Source organism: Chiloscyllium punctatum, chromosome 39, assembly GCF_047496795.1.
Source record: "Chiloscyllium punctatum isolate Juve2018m chromosome 39, sChiPun1.3, whole genome shotgun sequence".
NCBI classification, from domain to species: Eukaryota; Metazoa; Chordata; class Chondrichthyes; order Orectolobiformes; family Hemiscylliidae; genus Chiloscyllium; species Chiloscyllium punctatum.
In genome coordinates, this window is record NC_092777.1 from 49225470 (window position 1) to 49247369 (window position 21900).

A 21900-nucleotide genomic window follows, 5' to 3' on the forward strand; every position below is an offset into this window, starting at 1 on the left:
ACCACCTGACTTGAAGCCATTTAACTAGAGGCTGACAGGACCTGTAGCTGGAATACTACCATTGCTCATTAGTGCTCAGTAGTGATTAATTAACATTACAAATAGCCAGGCATTGACCATCAATGTGTTTCAGTATACCACTATGTGATGCTCTTATTGATTGAGGCATTGAGTTGTGTTTCCACTTGAGGCAGCTCAGTGCTATTCCAATGGCTGAACTACCTTTCATCAGTCAGGTGGAGCTGCTAACAAACTTGTTTAACATAAAACAAAAACCGTGGGAGTAATGAATGGGCCATACATTAAAGCAGTAAGGCTGTTTCCGGAAAGTAGATTCAAAATTGATATTGACAACTGCACGAACTGTAAAATTTAAAGTTGAAAAAGACAGCTTCCCTTTTTATGTGGGACCACACAGGCTGAGTTGAGAAAGGCAGACAAAAAAAAACTTGTACTGCTCAATCTACCACAGCCCTTTCAAAGAAAAACCTCCCTGACAGTATGTTGGAAGCCCCCAAATCAGCATTCCTAAGTACGTCCCAGAAGGACCAGTCATTAGAATAATTTACTGTAAATGCTGTAGGTCACCTCTTTGATTCAGCTAACTGACAAAGCTTGAGCTCAGTGTGTCGAAGAAGGACATTGTATCATTATTTTAGTGCCTGAACCATTGAAACCTATGCACATGTGGAGAAATGTACGAGTGCCTCCAAATGTGAGACTGGGAAACTGGACAAAGACTCATGGAAACATATTACTTTTACTACAGTACAGCATTCTGGTGTCCAAAAACCTGGCAGCACAAGAATGATATCCAAAGTGCCAGTAGGTGTTGGCTCAGCTTGCACAATAAGAAGAATGCATGCAGGCTGCAGCAGCCCTTCCGTGACTAGCTCCAATTTATCTGTTTCATTCTAGGGCAGGATCTTGAAGCAGAGCCAGCAGGCAAAGCAAGCCAAAGAACGCAAAGCAAAGCAGCTTTTCATTATTTGAAATCATCTGCAGCTCATGCCATATGCGCAACTTATTGCCCTCAAGAGCTCTCTACAAAGAGTTGCTTAGAGTGCCCTTAAGTCGTCAGAGCTAAATATGATTTGTTTTTAAAAAAAACAATTGCTGTCCTCACCAATTTAGCTTCAGTCAGTAGGTTTGAAGTGGTTGCTTAGATGGCAATTGGATTTTTAGTTTGAACTGAGAATGAAAGAGCTGGATAATTCCTGACCCAACCTCACCATCTCCCCTCATCACTACACACTCTACTGTCACTCCACTACTGTTTTGCAACAGAAAGAAAGGACCTTTTTGTTTCTCTGTTTCTCAGGGTATTTGTCTGCACTTTACAAAAAAAAACCCTAATTTCCATTCACCCTGTTCAGAGCTGTTATTACACACCTCTGGAACAGGTGGATCGCAAACCCAGATCTTTACAGCTACTGCAGTGTTTTGAAGTATAGCATCAATTGTAACATAGAAAACCCAACAGCCAATCTGTGTGTATCAAGGATCCCAAATAGAGATGTGATATTAACCTGATAATCTCTTTTCAGTTGTTGGTCTTCCAATACGTATATAAATATAGGACAAGGAATCCCCTACTTTCCTTTGAAATAATGCTGTGAGAGCTTTTGTACAACATAAGTGCAAGCACAAACTCCCTTTAACATAACATGCAAAGGATGATATAATTTGTTGGGAACCAACCAATGGTCCCTCTACATAAAGCAAACCAGCTTGTGTCTACATTTGGGATGGAAGGGGATGCACAGACCAATGGTGATTCACCAAAGGCAAAAGGGAAGAGGTCACCAGCACATCCCAGTGAGGATCATGCAGGTGAACAGTGCTTGTGAATTTGGGCCATGAACTGTCAGGGGATTGGTCACCTGCAGAAAGCAAGTCTCCATGCTTGTCCTATCTGCATCTCTCTATTTTCTAGCAGAGTTTACCAGGTAATTATTAGAAGCAAAGGTTCTGTCTTTTCTTCTGGTGTTCCCTAACTTGATAATTCCTCATTCTTCCCCAACTGTGAAGGACAATAATAGGAACTGTTCAACTGTCCTGCAACGTGAGAATTCCCAACTCTGGAAAAATCGATGGCTTGGGAAGAAAGAATTCTGCCTCGGATGCATTTTTTCAAGAACGCTACTGAAGAGAAAGGGAAAACTAAACAAGTGACAAAAGGTCAACATATAATCTCTCACTGTTGATGTTACTCAGCATTGACACGAGAGGGGTGGGTGGGCGATAACGTTGGAACAGGGTCATGGAATTTTCCACTCAGTCACATTTTTACCATTCAGTCACAATTTACCATTATCTATCTGAGACCGATTCCTTTAGTGCATTTGATGGATAATTTTATTTGGCACAGTTTAAACTGAACTTATCTCAAAGAGACCTTCATATAAGACTGAATCATGGAAGATGGTGAATATTACTTCTGTCTTGTCAATATATAAAATAGCCTAGGTACCGCCCTTTGCATTTTGTGGGCAACTATACATCTGAGGCCTGGATTCTGCCTCTCATACAATGTGAAGGTGGCCTCCATTGCTCCTTCAGAGAGAGTCAGGTTTAAGGTCCCATTTAACTCTGTTTTCCAAAATATCCACACTACAAAGCTCCTGCCTTACTACAGAATCTAAATGTTCCTTCAAAGATGGCAACACAAAGTCAAACCTTCGCACAAACCTTTGCTGAGATTGGAAGGATGGCTTGTGCAAACCTAAAACCTTGTCTCATTTCAATCCATGGTACAGCACTTGATTATAACAATCTGATTTCTTTCTCATCAAAGATTGATTTTGTTTTTTTTTTCAGGTTTTGCATTTCCAGTGTAATTTATTGTTATGTTATACACAGTGCAATGCCTTTTGTGTTCAGCCTATGGCTCCTACAATATTGTGCTGTGCATTTTGACTGCAGCACAGTTTTACCAATGACATTTTTGTCATTAAACAAAGGAGATCAGAGATGCTGAAAGTAACAAATATTTACCCATAAACTGACCATCAGGTATTCAAACCTTTTGCAACTACAGCTGTTGTGTCTTTTGCGCTGATATCAATTTGATTTTGAAAAGCTTAATTATAGCTTTAATTTCTAATTTTCATCATTAGATATAGGAGCAGAAGGAGGTCCAGTCAGCTTGCTGAGCCTGCTCTGCCATTCAATGAGATAATGCCTGGTGTGATAATCCTTAACTCCACTTTCTTAGTTAACCCTATAATCCTAGTTTTCCTTGCTGATTAAAAGTCTGTCTGACCCTGTCTTGAATATATTTAACGACCCAGCATCTACAGCCCACTATGCTAAAGAATTCCACAGATTCACTACACTCTGAGAGAAGAAATTCTGCCTTATCTCTATCTTAATTAGGGGACTTGTGTAGATTATGCCCCCAGTCCGAAACACAACTCAACTTCTCATCAGAAAGTCCCTCCATACCCAGAATCAACCTATACTGCGCTTCCATAAATAAGGGGACTAAAACTATTCACAGTATTCTAGGTGTGATCCAAACAGCACCTTTTTATAGTTTTATACTGTTTTTACACTCCACCCCACTTGAAATAAATGACAAAAGTCTATTTGCTTTCCTAATTATCCTCTGAACTGCCTTTTTGTGATATGTATGAGGATGCCCATATCCCTCTTTCCTATAGCTGTTTGCAATCTTTCTCCATTAAAATAATATTCAGCTCTTCCACTCTTCCTGCCAACTTGCATAACTTCATACTTCCCTGTGTTATATTCTGTCTCTGAAGTTCTTGCCTACTTGCTTAACCTGTTTAAATGTCTCTGTAGACTCTGTGTCATGCTTGCTACTTGGCTTCTCAACTATTTTAGTATCATCTGCAAACCTGGCAATAATGCATTCACTTCCCTCATCTAAATTATTAACTTATATTTTAAATAATTGTGGCCCAGCACTGATCTCTATGGTACTCCACCAGTTGCAGTTTATATCCTAAAAATACCCATTTATCCCAACTCTCTATCTTCTATTAATTGTTCCTCTATCCATCAAAAGTTTTACCACTCACACTATGGGCTCTTAACTTATTAAGTTGCCCAACATGTGGTGCCTTAACAAAGGCCTTTTGGAAATCCAAATACATCACACCTATTGGTTCTCCTTTAACCATCCTGCCTTTTACTTCCTCAAAGGATTCTAATAAATTAGTCAGATGTGATTTCCTCTTCATGATGCCATGCTGACTCTGCCTGATTATTTTGTGCAGTACTATATCCTCTGCTATTACATTCTTTATAAAAGACTCTAACATCTTCCAATGACGGCGAGTGTTAAATTGATTGTCCTGTCGTCATCTTTTTTTGCATCTCCTTCCATTTTTGAACAAGAGTCTTACACTGGCAGTTTTCCAATCCTCTGGGACTTTTCTAGCATTGAAAGATTATTGGAAGATTACTACTGTTGCAGTGGTTTATTCCAGGCTGTCAAAGTACTTCTTGTTTCTCTTGGATGCTTGCCTTCTTTGTAACATTCAGTGGCTATTAAACAATGGGAAAACTACATGAGGAGGATTGAGTCCTCAAAAGATTGAGAAATAACAGAATAACGCAGCAACAGAAAGCATCAAATAGGGCCAATTTCCAGCTCTGGAGTACAATTGGTGCTCAGCATTCTTTTAAAATTGTTCAGCAAGTCTATACAGGAATAAATGAAAGTTCCCACGACATTAACTCCATATGCATCATTCAATATACCTGGAAATTCAGATTGAGAGTGTTAATGATATTACTATTTTGCATTGGTTTCCTGAATATCTATATCTAATTAATTTTGAACTTTATATTACCATGGTTACAAAGGCCTTACAATTTCTATTCAAAGGATATTCTCAGGCAATAATGGTCAGATGGACACACAGAGATAGAGAACTGAAAGAGTATTTAAAATTATGCTCACACAAGCTTCACAATGGAAAAATAATTTTGCTAATTGGCAGAAGTGATATATAATGTTCGATGAAGGCAACTATTGGAGTCAATGAAATACCACAGTTCCAAAAGTGCAAACTTTCTTTACTCTGGTTGAAGTAATTCTGTGCAAACCGTGGTACAACCAGGCGTGGAGGAGGCGTGGCCTAAACATTGCTTATTTAATTCATATTCTTATTCTGAGCAGCCATATCATACTGTATTTAATCTTTGCTTAAAATGTCATATTGGGTCAAGATTAGATTCCCTACAGATTGGAAACAGGCCCTTCAGCCCAAATAGTCCACACTGACCCTCTGAAGAGTAACCCCCCCAGACCCATTCCCCCTAACTAATGCACCTAACTCTATGGGCAATTTAGCATGACCAATTCACCTAACCTGCACATCTTTGGACTGTGGAAGGAAACCGGAGCACCTGGAGGAAACCCACGCAGACATGTGCAGGTGCACATGCAAAATCCACACAAATAGTCGCCCGAGGCTGGAATTGAACCCGGGTCTCTGGTGCTGTGAGGCAGCGGTGCTAACCACTCATTTTTGTGAGTGAAAGAAAGAGGAATTTTATTACTTATTAAAACCCCTCAAATAAAAAAACATAAGAGCAAACACGTACACAAAGTTTAAAAGGGGGCATTTGCCTTGTACAAAAAAAGTAAGGTCAAAGAAATGCAGTTTAAGAAAAAGTCTATATAGTACTTGATGTGTCAGATTTAACCTTAGACCACCATGTTTAATTTGTAACCTCAACAGTAGAAAAATTAATAGGTATGTTTTTGACCTTGGTGAATAGACTTTTTTTCCAATTTGCATTATCACTAGACATGATCCTTCAAGAGAAGCTGAAAGAAATAGGGGAGAGAGAACAAACCTTCCAGTTTGCTGTTACAAATCCACCTTTCCCTCTTTCTGTCTTGGCTCAAAAAATGTTACCTAAAAATAGTTCCTTTATGTATTCCCATCTGTGACTTCAATTTTTTTTTAACAAAAACATATCATCTGCAGGCAAATCTGTCATCCCAATATCTGAAACTTCCAGAAAAGTGTAAATCAAGGAGATATATCTCTGAATGACTGATTCCAATCATTTTAATGATATACTGTATTGATTCAGTTTAGCCTGGGTATTCTTCATCGATGGTTTCATGAGTTTGGCTCAACTGGGTCAGGTGACCACTGCAGCCATCTTAAGTCAGTGATTTCTTTTTTCTTTAACCCATTTTAGTCTGTGTTAGGTCATAGATATTAAAAAACAAATAATAAAAGTCAAAAGATGATAGCCCAGTTTTACCACTATCATAACAATGGCATAATATTGTGAAACTGGGACAGTTAAACTTGCCTCAGACACCAGCTTTAGATAGTTGAACATCCCACGCAAGAATGAACTACTTGAGGACATTTCCACAGAAGTTGGTTATGATGAATTTGGCAGTAAATCAGAACAATTGCTTTTGTCATTCGGAATTCCAGTTAGGAAATGTCAACAATGCCGTAAATTGCCACAAAGATATTTAAGTCCTTAATTTCCTGGAAAGCATCAATTATATTTTCTAATACAGCTGTCTCTCAAGGATTAAGTGATAAATCTTAAGGGCTGACTGCTCATGTTAGATGCAGGTAAAAGTTGCTCATTGGAAATGCATTTTTCAAGGAAAATAGACCAGATTCCCCAGATCATAACATTTGTTCTGAGAGTGAGGAGCACCTTGAAACCTATAAATCATTCTCTAATTTCTGGGTTATGAGTGCTTCCTAACATAAACAATGAACACAGAAAGAGAAAACACCAAATCACATCTCATGACCATTTATCATTAGAGACTGACAGAGGGGAAGCAGCTGAGTAAAGGTTACAGCTTCCTTTTGAATTCCATTCGTCACTGCAAGATGTGCAAATTTTACCTCGTATTATCAGTCAGCATCATCTCTTCATGCATATTTATTTTTTGTTCATAGGAACCTAGCTATTGGAATTGGCCTGCAGAACTTCCCAGAAGGCCTGGCTGTCAGTTTGCCATTGCGAGGTGCAGGGGTTTCCACATGGAAAGCGTTCTGGTGAGTGAAAGCTACGTTTCTGGAGCTGATACACTTCTTCAACTACAGCAAATCAGATTAACTCATTTCAAAATCTATAGGAGAAATTCAAGTAGATGTCTTAATAGCATTCAGTTTCAATGTGCACCTACTGATGTCAGAATACTTATCTGACACTTTAAAGGGACCAGATTATTCTCCATTATCATCCATTTTACAAGTTGGATTAGTTTCCCCTAATTGCATTCTTATGATAATTACAACCAGAGAATCACCTTTCCGTGTCTTAGACTCTAAGAGATCTGCACAGAAAAAGGTCCAGTGTCCGCAGTAGTCACCTAACTAGTTTAATCCGATTGTCCAATACTTAGCCATAGTTTCCCTTCCTGCTCTGTCACCCTGACCTCTGGTGTCCCCTGAGAATCTATCCTCGACACTTTCTATTTCTCATCTACACATTGCTGCTGGGTGACACAGCACCACAGTAAAATAACATCACAGAGAAAGACCATCCAGCCTATCGTGTGTGATAGCTGAATAAACTAGCCACCCATTGTAAGTACTAGTTCTGATGGAGCGTCACTGGACCCAAAATGTTAGCTCTGCTTTCTCTCCACAGGTACTCCCAGACCTCCTGAGATTCTCCTGCAATTTCTGTTCCTGTCTCACACATTCGAGCGCTACTTCCTGGCACACAGTCCATAGCTCTGCAGGTCAAAGCCCTTCAGGTGCAGACCCAGGTTCCTTTAAAATGAGTTGAGGGTTTCCACCTTGGTCACCAAATTGAGCAGTGAATTCCAGATACCCAGAACCCTCTGGATGAAAAGGTTCTTTTCTTCAAGTCCCCAATGAATCACCTTTAAATCTGCCACCCCTTGTAATTGACCGATCTACAAGAGGAAACGGGTCGTTCCCCCCTGCGTCCCCTGTATGCCTCTAGTTATTTTGTATACCTCAATTATGTCACCTCACAGCCTCCTCTGTTCTAAGGAAAATAATGCTGGAACTCGATTAGGTTGGGATATCTAGTTGGCATGGGCAGGTTGGACCAAAGCGTCTGTTTCCGTGCTGTACATCTGTATGACTCTATCTAATCTTTCCTCATACGTGCACTTCTCACGTCTTAGCAACATTCTTGTAAATCTCCTCCAAATAAACTTGACCTACTCTTGGGAAATAAGGCAGGGCAGGTGACTGACGTGTCAGTGGGGGAGCACTTTGGAGCCAGTGACCATAATTCTATTAGTTTTAAAATAGTGATGGAAAAGGATAGACCAGATCTAAAAGTTGAAGTCCTAAATTGGAGAAAGGCCAATTTTGACGCTATTAGGCAAGAACTTTCAAAAGCTGATTGAGGGAAGATGCACGCTGGTAAAGGGACAGCTAGAAGATGGGAAGTCTCCAGAAATGAGATAAGGAGAGTCCAGAGAACGTATATTCCTGTTAGGGTGAAAGGAAAGGCTGGAAGATATAGGGAATGCTGGATGACTAAAGAAATTGAGGGTTTAGTTAAGAAAAAGAAGGAAGCATATGTAAGGTATAGAGAGGATAGATCGAATGATTCCTTAGAAGAATATAAAGGCTGTACGAGTATACCGAAGAGAGAAATCAGGAGGACAAAAAGGGGACATGAGCTAGCTTTGGTAAATAGGATTAAGGAGAATCCAAAGAGTTTTTACAAATACATTACGGACAAAAGGGTAACTAGGGAGAGAATAGGACGTCTCAAAGATCAGCAAGGTGTCCTTTGTGTGGAGCTGCAGGAGATGTAGGAGATACTAAACGAGTATTCTGCATCAGTATTTACAATGGAAAAGAACATGAAAGATATAGAATGTAGGGAGGTAGATGGTGACATCTTGAAAAATGTCCATATTACAGAGGAGGAGGAGCTGGATGTCTTGAAACGCACAAAAGTGGATAAATCCCCAGGACCTGATCAGGTGTCCCATAGAACACTGTGGGAAGCTACAGAAATGATTGTTGGGCCTCTTACTGAGATATTTGTATCATCGTTAGTCACAGGTGAGGTGCCGAAAGACTGGAGATTGGCTAATGTGGTGCCACTGTTTACGAAGGGTGGAAAGGACAAGCCAGGGAACTATAGACCAGTGAGCCTGACGTCAGTGGGAAGCAAGTTGTTGGAGGGAATCCTGAAGGACAGGATGTACATGTATTTGGAAAGTCAAAGACTGATTAGGAGTAGTCAACATGGCTTTGTGCCTGGGAAATCATGTCTGACAAACTTGATTAAGTTTTTTGAAGAAATAATAAAGAAGATTGATGGGGGCAAAGCAGTGGACAGGATCTATATGGAATTCAATAAGGCATTCGACAAGGTTCCCCATGGGAGACTGATTAGCAAGGTTAGATCTCATGGAATACAGGGAGAACTAGCCATTTGGATACAGAACTGGCTGAAAGGTAGAAGACAGAGGGTGGTGGTGGAGGGTTGAGTTTCAGACTGGAGGCCTGTGACCATTGGAGTGCCGCAAGAATCGGTGCTGGGTCCACTACTTTTCATCATTTATATAAATAATTTGGATGTTATAGTTGGTAGGTTTGCAAATGACACCAAAATTGGAGGTGTAGTGGAAATCATACCAAACACCTTCTTCACTATCCTATCTACCTGCGACTCCACTTTGAAGGAGCTATGAACCTGCACTCCAAGGTCTCTTTGTTCAGCAGCACTCCCTAGGACCTTACCATTAAATGTATAAGTCCTGCTAAGATTTGCTTTCCCAAAATTCTGCAGTTTGGTATGCTTTCCTTTATTAGTCAGAGTATTGAGTACAGGAGTTGCAAGGTTGTGTTGCGGCTGTACAGTACATTGGTTAGGCCACTGTTGAAATATTGCATGCAATTCTGGTCTCCTTCCTATCAGAAAGATGTTGTGAACCTTGAAAGGGTTCAGAAAAGATTTACAAGGATGTTTTCCAGGGTTGGAGGATTTGAGCTATGGGGAGAGTTTGTATAGGCCAGGGCTGTTTTCATTGGAGCGTTGGAGGCTGACGGATGACCTTATATAGGTTTATAAAATCATGAGGGGCATGAATAGGATAAATAGACAAAGTCCTTTCCCTGTGGTGGGGGAGTCCAGAATTAGAGGGTAAAGGTTTAGGTTGAGAGGGGAAAGATATAAAAGAGACTTAAGGGGAAACATTTTCATGCAGAGGGTGGTACATGTATGGAATGAACTGCCAGAGGAAGTGGTGGAGACTAGTACAATTGCAATATTTAAGAGGCATTTGGATGGGTATATAAATAGGAAGGGTTTGGAGGGGTATGGGCCAGGGCGGCACGGTGGCAGTGGGCGGCACGGTGGCACAGTGGTTAGCACTGCTGCCTCACAGCGCCAGAGATCCGGGTTCAATTCCCGCCTCAGGCGACTCTCTGTGTGGAGTTTGCACATTCTCCCCGTGTCTGCGTGGGTTTCCTCCGGGTGCTCCGGTTTCCTCCCACACTCCAAAGATGTGCAGGTCAGGTGAATTGGCCATACTAAATTGCCCGTAGTGTTAGGTAAGGGGTAGATGTAGGGGTATGGGTGGGTTGCGCTTCGGCGGGGCGGTGTGGACTTGTTGGGCCGAAGGGCCTGTTTCCACACTGTAAGTAATCTAATCTAATCTAATCTAATCTAATCTAAAAGGTGCTGTCAGGTGGGACTAGATTGGGTTGGGATATCTGGTCAGCATGGACGGGTTGGAGTGAAGGGTCTGCTTCCCTGCTGTACATCTCTATGACTCTCCTTTGGTAATTATGTCCTTCCTGAAATATGGTGACCAAAACTATACACAAAACTCCATTGTGGCCTAACCATTGTTATAGAGTCATAGAGGTGTACAGCACGGAAATAGATCCTTTGGTCCAACCCATCCATGCCGAACAGATATCCCAACCCAGTCAAGTCCCACCTGCTAGCACCCGGCCCATATCCCTCTTAACCCTTCCTATTCATATACCCATATTCAGACGCCTTTTAAATGTTGCAATTGTACTAACTTCCACCTCTTCCTCTGGCAGCTCATTCCATACACGTACTACCCTCTACATGAAAAAGTCATATATAGTTTCAGCGTTGCATCCTTGATTTTGTATTTAATACCTCTCCTGATGAAGGAACACATATGCATTCTTTACCACCTTACCTCCCTGGCACCTTCAGCAACCTGTGGACATGCACTTCCTCTACCCCTCTCAATACCCTCCTGTTTATACTGTATTCACTTGATAAGATATGGCACAGGAGGCTGCTTAGTAAAGTAAGAACCCATGGAAATAGGGGTAAGGTACTGGTAAGGCTAGAGGATTTGCTGACTGGCAGAAGGCAGAGAATGGGGATAATGGGTCTTTTCCAGGATAGCAACCAATGAGTGGAGTTTCACTGGGCCTCCATGTTGGGAACATAACTATTCATGTTTTACATTAATGATCTGGCCAAAGGAACTGAGGGAATTATTCCTAAGTTTTCCAGATGACGCAAAGATATATGGAGGGGCATATACTGTTGTGGAGGTCGGGAGACTTCAGGAGGACATGGACAGGTTGGGAGAGTGGGCAAAGAAGGAGCAGATTGAATAAGAAATGGGAAAGTTGAAGCCATGCACTTTGGTAAGAAGAATAGAGTCTGAGGCTCTTTTCTCTTTGGTGAAAGATTTTGGAAATCTGAAGCACAAAGGGACTAAGGAGTCCTAGTTAAGGTTAACGTGCAAACCAGTTGGGACTTAGAATCATTTCAAGAGGGCTAGAATACAGAGTAAATATGTACAGCTGAAGTTGTATAAGGCTTAGGTCAGACCACATTTGGAATATTGTGAGCAGTTTTGGGCCCCATAGCTAAGGAAGGATGTGCTCGCCTTGGAGGGCACCCACAGGAGATTTGGAAGAATGAAAGGCTTGTCATATGAGGAGCAGTTGAAGAATGAGTCTGTGCCCGATGGAGTTTAGAGAATGAGGAGGATTTGATTGAAACTTACAGAATACTGAGTGGCCTGGATAGAGTGGACATGGAGAAAATGTTTCCACTAACAGGAGAGATCAAGAGCACAGCCTCAGAGTCAAGGGATGACCCTTTAGAACTGAGAGGAGGAGGTATTTCTTCAGCCAGAGGGTGGTGACTCTGTGAAACTCATTGCTGCAAAAGGCTGTGGAGGCCACTTAAGAAAACAAAAGATAAGTTCTTGATCGGTAAGGGAATCAAAGGTTATGGGGAGAAGGAGAATAGGGTTGAGAAACATATCAGCCAGGATCAAATGGTGGAGCAGAATCAATGAGCCTAATGGCCTGATCCTGCTCCTATATCTGAAGGTCTGTAGTCTTATGGTTACGTTTGCCTTCCCCAAATACATAATGTTGTACTTCTCCAGATTGAAATACATTTTCCTCATTATCTGAAAACATAAATTAGTTTTCACAGGTACAGTGACAACACCCAGCTCGAACTGGCCACAAGGTAACCTGACCTCTCCACTGTAGCTAAATTGTCAGACTCCTGTCTGACATTGAGTAATCAGAGCAATAAAGAGAAATTACAGGAAAAAACTGAAAAGGATCAACTTTAGGGATCTTAGAAACCAAATAGCTGAGGCAATTGCACTTTTTGAATTGAGCAATTACACAGTTAAAGTAGGTCGAATATGAATTCCAGAAGAGTCTTTGACTGTAATAGGATGTATCTTAAAGAAGGCTGATTCCAAAGACTGATTTTGCAATTGGGTGCCATCATTTGGGTGCCATCTTGTCGTTCAATCATGCGAAGGCAGCACGGCCTAGCCTCAGCTCTGTGTCTATGGTCAGGGTGCAAAGTTTCCCATCAGCTGCACATATTTGCCACATTGGATGTTGTACTCCCTAAACTGACTTTGAAAAGAAACCATTTTTCAAGGCTCACTGTGCTGTCCAAGTTCCCTGAAATGGTTACAGCTCTCAAACGATGCATTGTAAAAGAATCCATGCGAATGTATGAAAAGTGACAATAGCAACATTATATACATCGCACTGGGAGACTTCACAGGAAAGATCACTGCTAAGAAAAACTAACAGTGTAGTATTCCACCGAGTCACAAACCTCCTGATTGGCTGTTCTTTGTCTTATCTTATTGGCAGTTAACTTTTTGTCTCCTTCCCAACCAAATCTGTCTTTATTTGGGAGATAAAACATTTTCTTTTCAGTGCAACCTGCTTTGATCAAATACCTACATGTCATCACATTGAGTGGCTTGTATAGCAACAGAAAGCAGGTTTCTCGGCAGATACTTAGTGTTATCTATAATCCTGAGCTTCCTGATAGTTCCTATCAGGCACCGCTTCTCACAGTGTTGTGATACTCTGTAGCGTGACAGATCTTGTCTGAGCAAATAGTTTAAGTTCATCTTTGTACCTGGCGTGACTTTTCTCTGTGTTTGGGGCAAGATTTAGTTGGTGGGGATGAGGGTAGAATTTCCCCTTCAGTGCCCTCAGGGGCAACGACTTAATCCATTTTCTTTTCAGAAATGTTCTATCCAGTCAAATATATTCTGGTTGCTGCCTTCTGTTTGTCAGTTACTGGCAGATTTCAGTGCTTGTACCTAAACCACACTCAGTCCAGTTCTCAAATACCCTTGAGCTATCTGAGGTTCACTGATCTCTCATTAGCATCAGCATCAATCAGTTGAAACCTTTATTCTTAATGATAAATCCCCCTATAATCTCATCTTTTCCATCCGCAGCCAGCCCTATGTACCTACACTCTTCTCATTTTGACTCTCTTTACCACTTTTTCTGTCAACTTTCAGCTTTGTGCCTTCCAATGATGCAGGCCAGCATTTTGGAACGTTTTTCCTGTGTCTCTCAGCACTGTATCTTCTTTATTTTTCTTCAAAACCCCTTTCAAAGCTTATCACTTCAGCCTTGCTTAATTCTCTCCTTCTCCCCCACTCCTTCTGTTTCTCAGTTCCCGCAATTTAATGCCTTTTTGAAGTTTATCCCTTGCTTGAAGACCACTTGTCTTGGGTGTTCACACACAGAAGAATACTTTTTTTGACAGTTGCTGGTAGTGCTTTAAACAGTTAACAAACGTGCAAGTTTCAAAAGCATTTGCTACTCAAGAATTATTTAAAGGGGGAAAGAAACTGCACTTGAGGTAGTCCCACTCCTCCCTTTGTTCTAGAACCCTGCAATTCTTTTCCCCCTCAGATGTTTTTCCAGTTCATTCTGAAAACCACAATTGAATCACCCTCTTAAGCAATGCGTTTTTGATTGTAATCGTTTGCTGCCAACAAGTATTTTTCCTCATGTGGCTTAATGAATGAGTATTGAAATCAAATCTCCACCCTTTTCCGATGGACTCCCTGTTCTGCAGGAATCAACTCCCCATTCCTATATGTCTTCCAAAATACTTCACAAAAGACGTCAAAATTGACGCTAAAAGCAATAAATTTCCACTAAATTAGAAGCGGAAGTTAATTTCTAATCCTATTACTTCATTCTCTGCTGTCCTATTTTATGGTCCTGTAATTCTATAAATAACTGTGGATCCACCTTTCTAACCGCCCTCAATTGCCTTTAAAGATAAGAAATTCTTCGATGACAGTAAAACTTGCAGCACATTGGTACCCTGTAATTTTAATAGGAGGCCTTCCATCTCTCATGTGCCAAGATCCAAACTGGAATTTTTCTTTTTTCCTTGGTATTACATTGAATCCATAAATAAGCAACAAATGCACTTCCAGACTCCTGAATGGTTATTGATATTCAAAGTGTTTGGATTTGTTATGATACGGCATCTGGTCTGATGGGGACTTGAATCCAGACTTCTGATCCAAGTCTGTGCCACAAGTGAGAGCCCCAATGAATGCTGACCATCTAACTAGAATTAACTGTAAATGTTTATACAGTTGTACCCCGCTTCATATTTTAGTTGTTCATTCAATTTTGTCAGATGTTTTATTTTGGTGAAAATAATGATTATATTTCTCCCACCATGAAGGTACGGTCAGCTAAGTGGTATGGTTGAGCCAGTGGCAGGAATATTTGGTGCCTTTGCTGTAGTTCTGGCCGAGCCTCTCCTGCCCTATGCCTTGGCTTTTGCTGCTGGTGCCATGGTTTATGTTGTAATCGATGACATTATTCCTGAAGCTCAACTCAGGTAAGTCCTGAATGATAAAACAACTCTCTGTGACTTCAGTTGAGAACAAAGTGATGATGAGTTTTGCCTTTGCCAAATAACCAGGGTAGAAAGCATTTCAGCATAAGGGCTATGTATAAGAAAGTAGAAAGGGAATTAAAACGAGAGATAGGAAATTATAATGGAACGTGCGCAGTAAGTCTTCAACACTAGATGCATGGCTTGCAGATCATGCAGCGGAGATGTACTAAAATTGTACCAAGAATGGGAGACTTCAAAACCGTGGTGAGAGAAGAGAAGCTGCCATTGTTATCTTTAAAGTTGAAAAGATTGTAGGGACATTTAATAGAGGTATTTAAAATTGCAAAGGGTTTAACAAAATAAAAAGGAGAAACTGTTTCCAGTGGCCGGGTGGGTTGGTACCATCATGGAACATGACGGAATATTCTCCACTTGCCTCAAGGAGTGCAGCCCCAACTACATGCGGGAGGCCCTACACTAATCAGGACAAAGCATCCCGCTTGATTGGTACCCCATCCACCTTCAACATTTACTCCCTCCAACATCAATCCAAACTGGCAGCATCATGTACCAAATACAAAATGCTTTTCAGCAACTCTCTACGTTTCCTTCGACAGCAACTTCTGTAGCCATGACCTCTGCTACCTTGATACACAAGAACACCAAGCTGCCCTCTGAGTGACATAGCAGCCTGACTTGGTTGGTTCCCTCATCACCACCACACACCAAGTCCAGCAGCTGTGTCGGTTATTCTGCCAACTCAGTCATTACTCAATCATGCTTGGTAATGAACATTGAAATACCCCACCCAAAGTATATTCTGTGCCCATACTACCCTCACTCCTTCCTGCAAGTGGAATTCAGCAGGAAGATGTATTAATTCATCAGCTGAAGAAGATGGAGACCTTAAGTCTTAATGACGAGGAGTCTTTCCTGACTTTGTGGGATCCAGGGTCAATATTGAGTACTCTAAGGACAACTCCCTCCCAAATGTATACTTGTCCAAATACATACTCTCAGATGTTGGTTGTGGTGTTTGGGAAATTGTCTCCAAAATATGATTGCATTCAAATGACTAAGTCTCAAGGCCATTGCTTGACTAATCTGTGGGACAGTCCTCCCAATCTTGGTACAAGTCTCCAGATATTATTTAGGAGGACTATACAGGGTTAACAGAGCTGAGTTTGTCATTGTCCTTTCTGGTACAGGGCTCAGTTGATATTCGGTGGTCTGTTCATTTTAATTCTGTTTAAGATCTGTAATGGTTTGGGCGATTAAGTGGCTTACGAGGCCAGTTCAGAGTGCATTTAACCAGATCTGTTCTGGAATGTACATAGGCCAGGCAGGGTAGAGGCAACAGATTTCATTTATTACAGGGCGTTTGTAAACCAAGTGGGTCTTTACAACAATCGACCATGGTTAATTGGTTACTGTCAGATGAGCTTTTAATTCCAGATTTAGTCATTGAATTTGAATTTTCCCATCTGCCATATCCCCAGAACATTGTCTCGGGTTTCTGGATTATGAGCACTACACTCTCACTTCTTCCTGTTGTTTCGATCTGGAATGTACTGTCTGAAAGGGTGATGGAAACAGATTCAACAGTATCTTTCAGAAGGGAATCAGATAATAACTCAAAGGTAAAAATAATGGTAGGATGACCAGAAGGCTGGAACTAAAAGGTCTTAAAAAAAGAGCACTATGGACAGGCACTATGGGTGGGGAGTAAGGTCTTATTCTCTCAGGTTTGACTCTGAGGGCTCATCAGCACAGGAGAAAATAAATAATAGAAACTGGCAGATCCCCTTTCATCAGATGAATGCAAACAAGGGGACATCTGGCAGTCTGTCAGACAGAAATGTAGTAAAGCTGTTCTAATGCTGTGTCATGTCAGAAGCAAAGTCCAGTTGCTTTATAAACAACAGCAGGAGTCCAAGGTTGAATTATTGTCTGTAATTCACTACCAGTTTATTATTGATATGTGCAATATACACAGTGTTTACATTTGAATTATTTTAAAGCCTTGGCAAGCCAAGCAGTAGCGTGATGGCATGGGCCATGGGTTGGTAGGTAGGGGGTCAGCTCTTGCTTTGATTTCCAAGTTTTATTCATTGCACTGTGTGGAGCTGTTAAATCGATTGTGCTGAATGGAAGTGATTTGTAAGTTTTAAGTGTTGTGATCTTTGGGAGTTTTACTTATATTTAACTGTTTTGTCACCAAGAGGACATCTTTGTTCAATGCCAACACTCTGTGGCTCCTTTTAGGTTTCCATTCTTGAGTAGTGGACACAAAATGTGAAATTATTTCTGTCCTTACTCAGAGTTCTCTGCAGTTATCTCTTGGGTATCAATTGTTTAATGGCATATATCTTTTTTAGAAATTATTTTATTATCCTCCCTCCTTCGAGCTATTCCTCATGCAAAGGCAATTTCTTAGCCAGGTAGAAATGTGGGCAATCTATTCTTAGCCTTAATGACAGATTAAGAACACTCTTGAACATTTTACTGGACGTTATAGAGTACTGTTTGGGTGACTTTGTTTTTATAGAAAGAAATAGCTTGAGAGTGGGACGTTGGTAATGGGTTGGTATTAAAAATCCAAAATCTGTTTCCTAACGCAAAATTATATCCATTTCTCACATTCCCGATTTTGACTGAAGCCTGAAGTTGGGAGGTAAACCAACCTAATCCCAGAAAGTGGGTGGTAGGTTTAAACATGATAATGAGGAGCCTCATTGTTACCCAGATTTTTGTTTTCAACTCCAGTTTTCTGACTGTCCCACACATCGCATAACCTGGCAGCTTTATTAAGTAGAGGACTTGGTGGGTATGATATGTCTTTCCAAAGCAGTTGAGGTTACATTTAAGGTCCCATTTTAACAAACTCACCCATCACCTGAGGCGTGGTGACTCTCAGGTTAAACTGACCACCAGTCGTCTCTCTCACTCTGATGAGAGAACAGCCCTTTGGTCCTCTGGGACATTGGTGACTTTACCTTTACCTTTCATGCCCACCTTACATCCTCCAGAGGAACTTCAAAAATAAAAAAATCTCCTCAAATGACATTTTAAACCCTCAGCCTCCATCACCATCCACCCCAACTCTGAGTGTTCTCTGCCTCTCTTCGTACTATAACTCTATAACTGTGTCAGGTATTTACATGTGGACCATAATTATCGAGTCTCTGCTCCACTCTGCGACATGGCAATTTGCAATGCTGATTTTGTGTTCAGTGAGGTAAGGATATGTTATTCAAAGCAAATTCCCTTGAAAAGACTGCTGATTGATTTCCATTCATCATTGGGATTTACAATTTGCGATATAGTGTTCACGTATTCCTTCCATTGTCTGAGGCTTGATCCTGCACTGAGGCATTAAGAGAATTAAATATAGGAACGTGTCATGCCGTTTTTAATCAACATTGTCTTATTACCATCCTTTCAAATGGGGATGCCCACTCCCCTACATGCACGGGCGAATGTGGTGTCAATCCCTTTTTGAGGTGTGTCCTCACCAACAGTCGCAGTCATTCCAGCTGGGCAGGCGATGTAACGCAAGAAAGCTGAAAGGAAACAAATGAAAGACAGGTCATGCTTTAACAGTAGCCGAAAGCAATGAATAGTAATAATGGACTTGTTTGGCATGTGTTGGACAATTGAGGTTAGATGGTTCATAGATTTAGCAACTGAACCTGTAGATGTTTCTTTCTTCCTCCCTTCAATCAGCCTGTCTTCAATTCCTGGGTGTAAAACAGGCAGTCATGCATTGTAACTCAAATTATCGCTGCAGCCAGATCTTTAGTTAATCACAGAGAGCTCCAGTTTTTGGCAATACAGATACTGCCATTCCTGTTGTCTGCTTGGCTCTGTCTGAGACATTAGATTCTTCAGTCCTGATCTTTCTGCATTTAGCAGAATTCTTCTTTGTTTTAACATAGTAAAATGGTAAAGTTCGGGAACCAAACTTCAAGTGGTTACTGAATTACTAAATGACCAAGCATTTTTTAAGTAACCACAATGAGATCTACACTTGCTATAGCCTGAAATGTGCAAAATGTTCTAACTGTATGTCTGTCACGTGCACTTAGAAATTGTAATGCATCAATTCTTCATATTGTGAAATAAATGAACCAAATTCTACTCTTGCAACAATAATACAACAAATAATAGTCAGCTACCATTTAGAATGAGGGCAGAGATGCAGGTCTACAGCCTTGTGGTAGACATTACAACTGCAGATACCGGAAGCTGAACTTACACAGTTTAGAGTAAAAATCTAATGCCGCAATCAAATCCAAAGATATGAGTGAAGTTCCCCTTTAATTTAACCAACAATTCTCATGATTAGTTTGTTCAACTATAAACAAAATATGAACATGAAAGAACAGATAAGTAGAAATTTGTATGCAGAATGTGCATTTGTCTTTCTTCCTGTCCCACTTCCTAATCTGCATCTATGTTTCTCCATGTATAGGCCTCCTGTGTAATCCTTTTATACACTACTTGAGTCATGACTGTCCTTGACTGTGTCATGACTCTCAGTAAGCCCTGTTCTATCATCTCTGCATACTCACCTATACTGGCTCCCATTAAGCAATGTCATGATTTTCAAATTCTAATCCTTCTTTTCATATTCCTCCCTGGCCTCACCCCTATCTCTAATCCTCACCATTCTCTCAACCAAGGTATCTGCACTTCTTAAATTTTGGCCTATTTTGTATCTTTAATTGGTCCACCAGAGGGGCGCATCCTCTTAGTTGTCTCGTCCCCAAGATCTGGAATGTCCTGCCTGCACCTCTCTGACCCACTTACCTCAGTTATGGCACTTTTTAAAACCTAACACTTTGTTGGGGAGGAATTGTAAAGGGGAGCCTGAGTCCTGTGATCAGCAGCACAAATTGATGTTTATTCGGAGTTCCTTACCACGCAGCCTCGAAGAAATCACTCGAAACAGACTCCAAGATATTTATACATTCCATGTTACAATGATTACATGCAACATTGGCGTGCAATGCTTGCCACCTCCCCTCTGACTGTTATGCCCCTCCCCAGACATTTGCCAGCTGCATCTACTGAGTGGGTGCTGTTTGGTACCTTGTGAAGCTGTGATTGTTTATTTTCCCAAGGTCATAATGACTAAATAATGTTTTGCTACTGCTCCCTTATAATGCACTCTGTTTTCCGATGACCTTTTGCGAGGTTATCTGTTTATACCCTTCATTATATGTCATTCAGTCCTTGCTGTTTGTACCATTCTTCCTTCAGTCTCCACTGCTGATGGGGTGGGGGCTTATCTCTTACTTTCCACAGCCATTTATCTAAAGGATGTTTGTTGCATTTATTATTTCAGGATACCTATATGTAATGATAATTACTTAAAGAGACTTTGATTATGGTGGAATCAGACTTTCCCTTGCACTCTTTACTAAATAACAAGCTTGCACTTCCCAGTAAGCTTTCTGTGAAGCACATCATTATCTTATCTGGTTGCCATGAATACGAAGGCCATGATTCCGAATGTGGAAACTGCTGCCTCAAATTACAATTCTCTTCACCAATGGGCAACTCCAACATGCTTCTGGTCAGCTAACCTAAAGTCTCCTTATCTGGTTTGAGGTCAGATCTTGTTTCATAGTGAAATGCTTTTTGTGTTTCTCTACAGTGGATGATCTGTAAAAATATAGGTTGCTATCGCTGAATTCCTTTTCAGTTGGTAAATGTTTCAAATCTATTTTAACTTTATTTTCCATCCTATATGCCCTAATTCTTTTCACCTCTACTTCCCTTCTTGTTTTTGATAAGCTCCTACATAAAGCAAGTAGGGGCAATGGTATTGTCACAGTAATGTCTCAAAACTAGTCATCTCGAAGTCAATACTGATACTCCCATGACATAGATTAAAATCCCATCAAGGCTAGTGGTAATTTAAAATCAATAATAAATCTGGACCAAACAACTGGTCTCTGTAATGGTGACCATGATAATTTGTATATCAATTGTTGTATAAACCCATCTGAATTATATGTAACTCCAGATCCACAGCAGTGTGGATAACTCTGAACTGTTCTCTGAAAATGTTAAACATCACACAACACCAGGTTATACTCCAAAAGGTTTATTTTGAAGCACTAGCTTTTGAAGCGCTGCTTCTTCAGGTGGCTGTAGAGCAGAATCATAAGACAGAATTTATAGCAACAGGATTGCAGTGTCATGGAATGTAATATTAAACAAATTTAGCTTAGTCTTTCACCTTTTAGAATGACCATGTTAGTTTCTGTTCCCTCATATGTAAATCCCAGAACTTTTTAAAAGTTACATTCTCAAGATAGCTTTAACAATAGGTGCCATCTCAGCTCAGAAAATACATTGAAGGTGTGAGGTTAAAGTCTGTTTGTGTCCCAATGCTAGGTCAGACTGATTCTATTTGTAAAATGGGATTTACAGAACCTTACCAGGATTTATGCAGTTTTTGAGCAAAATAAAATGTAATCCTACAAGTACAAATTTACCTCAAAATGTAAATGTGTGTGCATGTCGGGGAGACCAAGTGAGTGTATGCATGTGGGTGTGTGTAGGGGGGTGTAAGAGAATATGTGTATGTATGTGAGTGTAATGGGATATAAGTCTGTGAAATAGTGCAGGTGTGAGTGTGGGGGATATATGTGTGAGCGTACGAGAGAGTGTGTGTATGAGAGAGGGTCTGCGTGAGTGTGTGGGTCTGTAGGTGAGTGTGTGTGTGCATGTGTGCACTTGTGCGCACGTGTGTGAGAAAGT

General features: G+C 40.8%; 1 protein-coding gene across 2 annotated transcripts in view; it reads left to right on the forward strand.

Annotated features, from left to right (window-relative positions):
* The window catches only part of LOC140464045 (zinc transporter ZIP11-like), a 765315-nt gene that overhangs the window by 735256 nt on the left and 8159 nt on the right, over window positions 1–21900 (forward strand). For both annotated transcript variants that reach the window (XM_072558684.1, XM_072558685.1), the window contains 2 exons: window positions 6924–7022; window positions 14968–15126. In XM_072558684.1, coding sequence (XP_072414785.1) covers window positions 6924–7022; window positions 14968–15126 — 258 coding nt within the window. The remainder of the gene's footprint in view (window positions 1–6923; window positions 7023–14967; window positions 15127–21900) is intronic.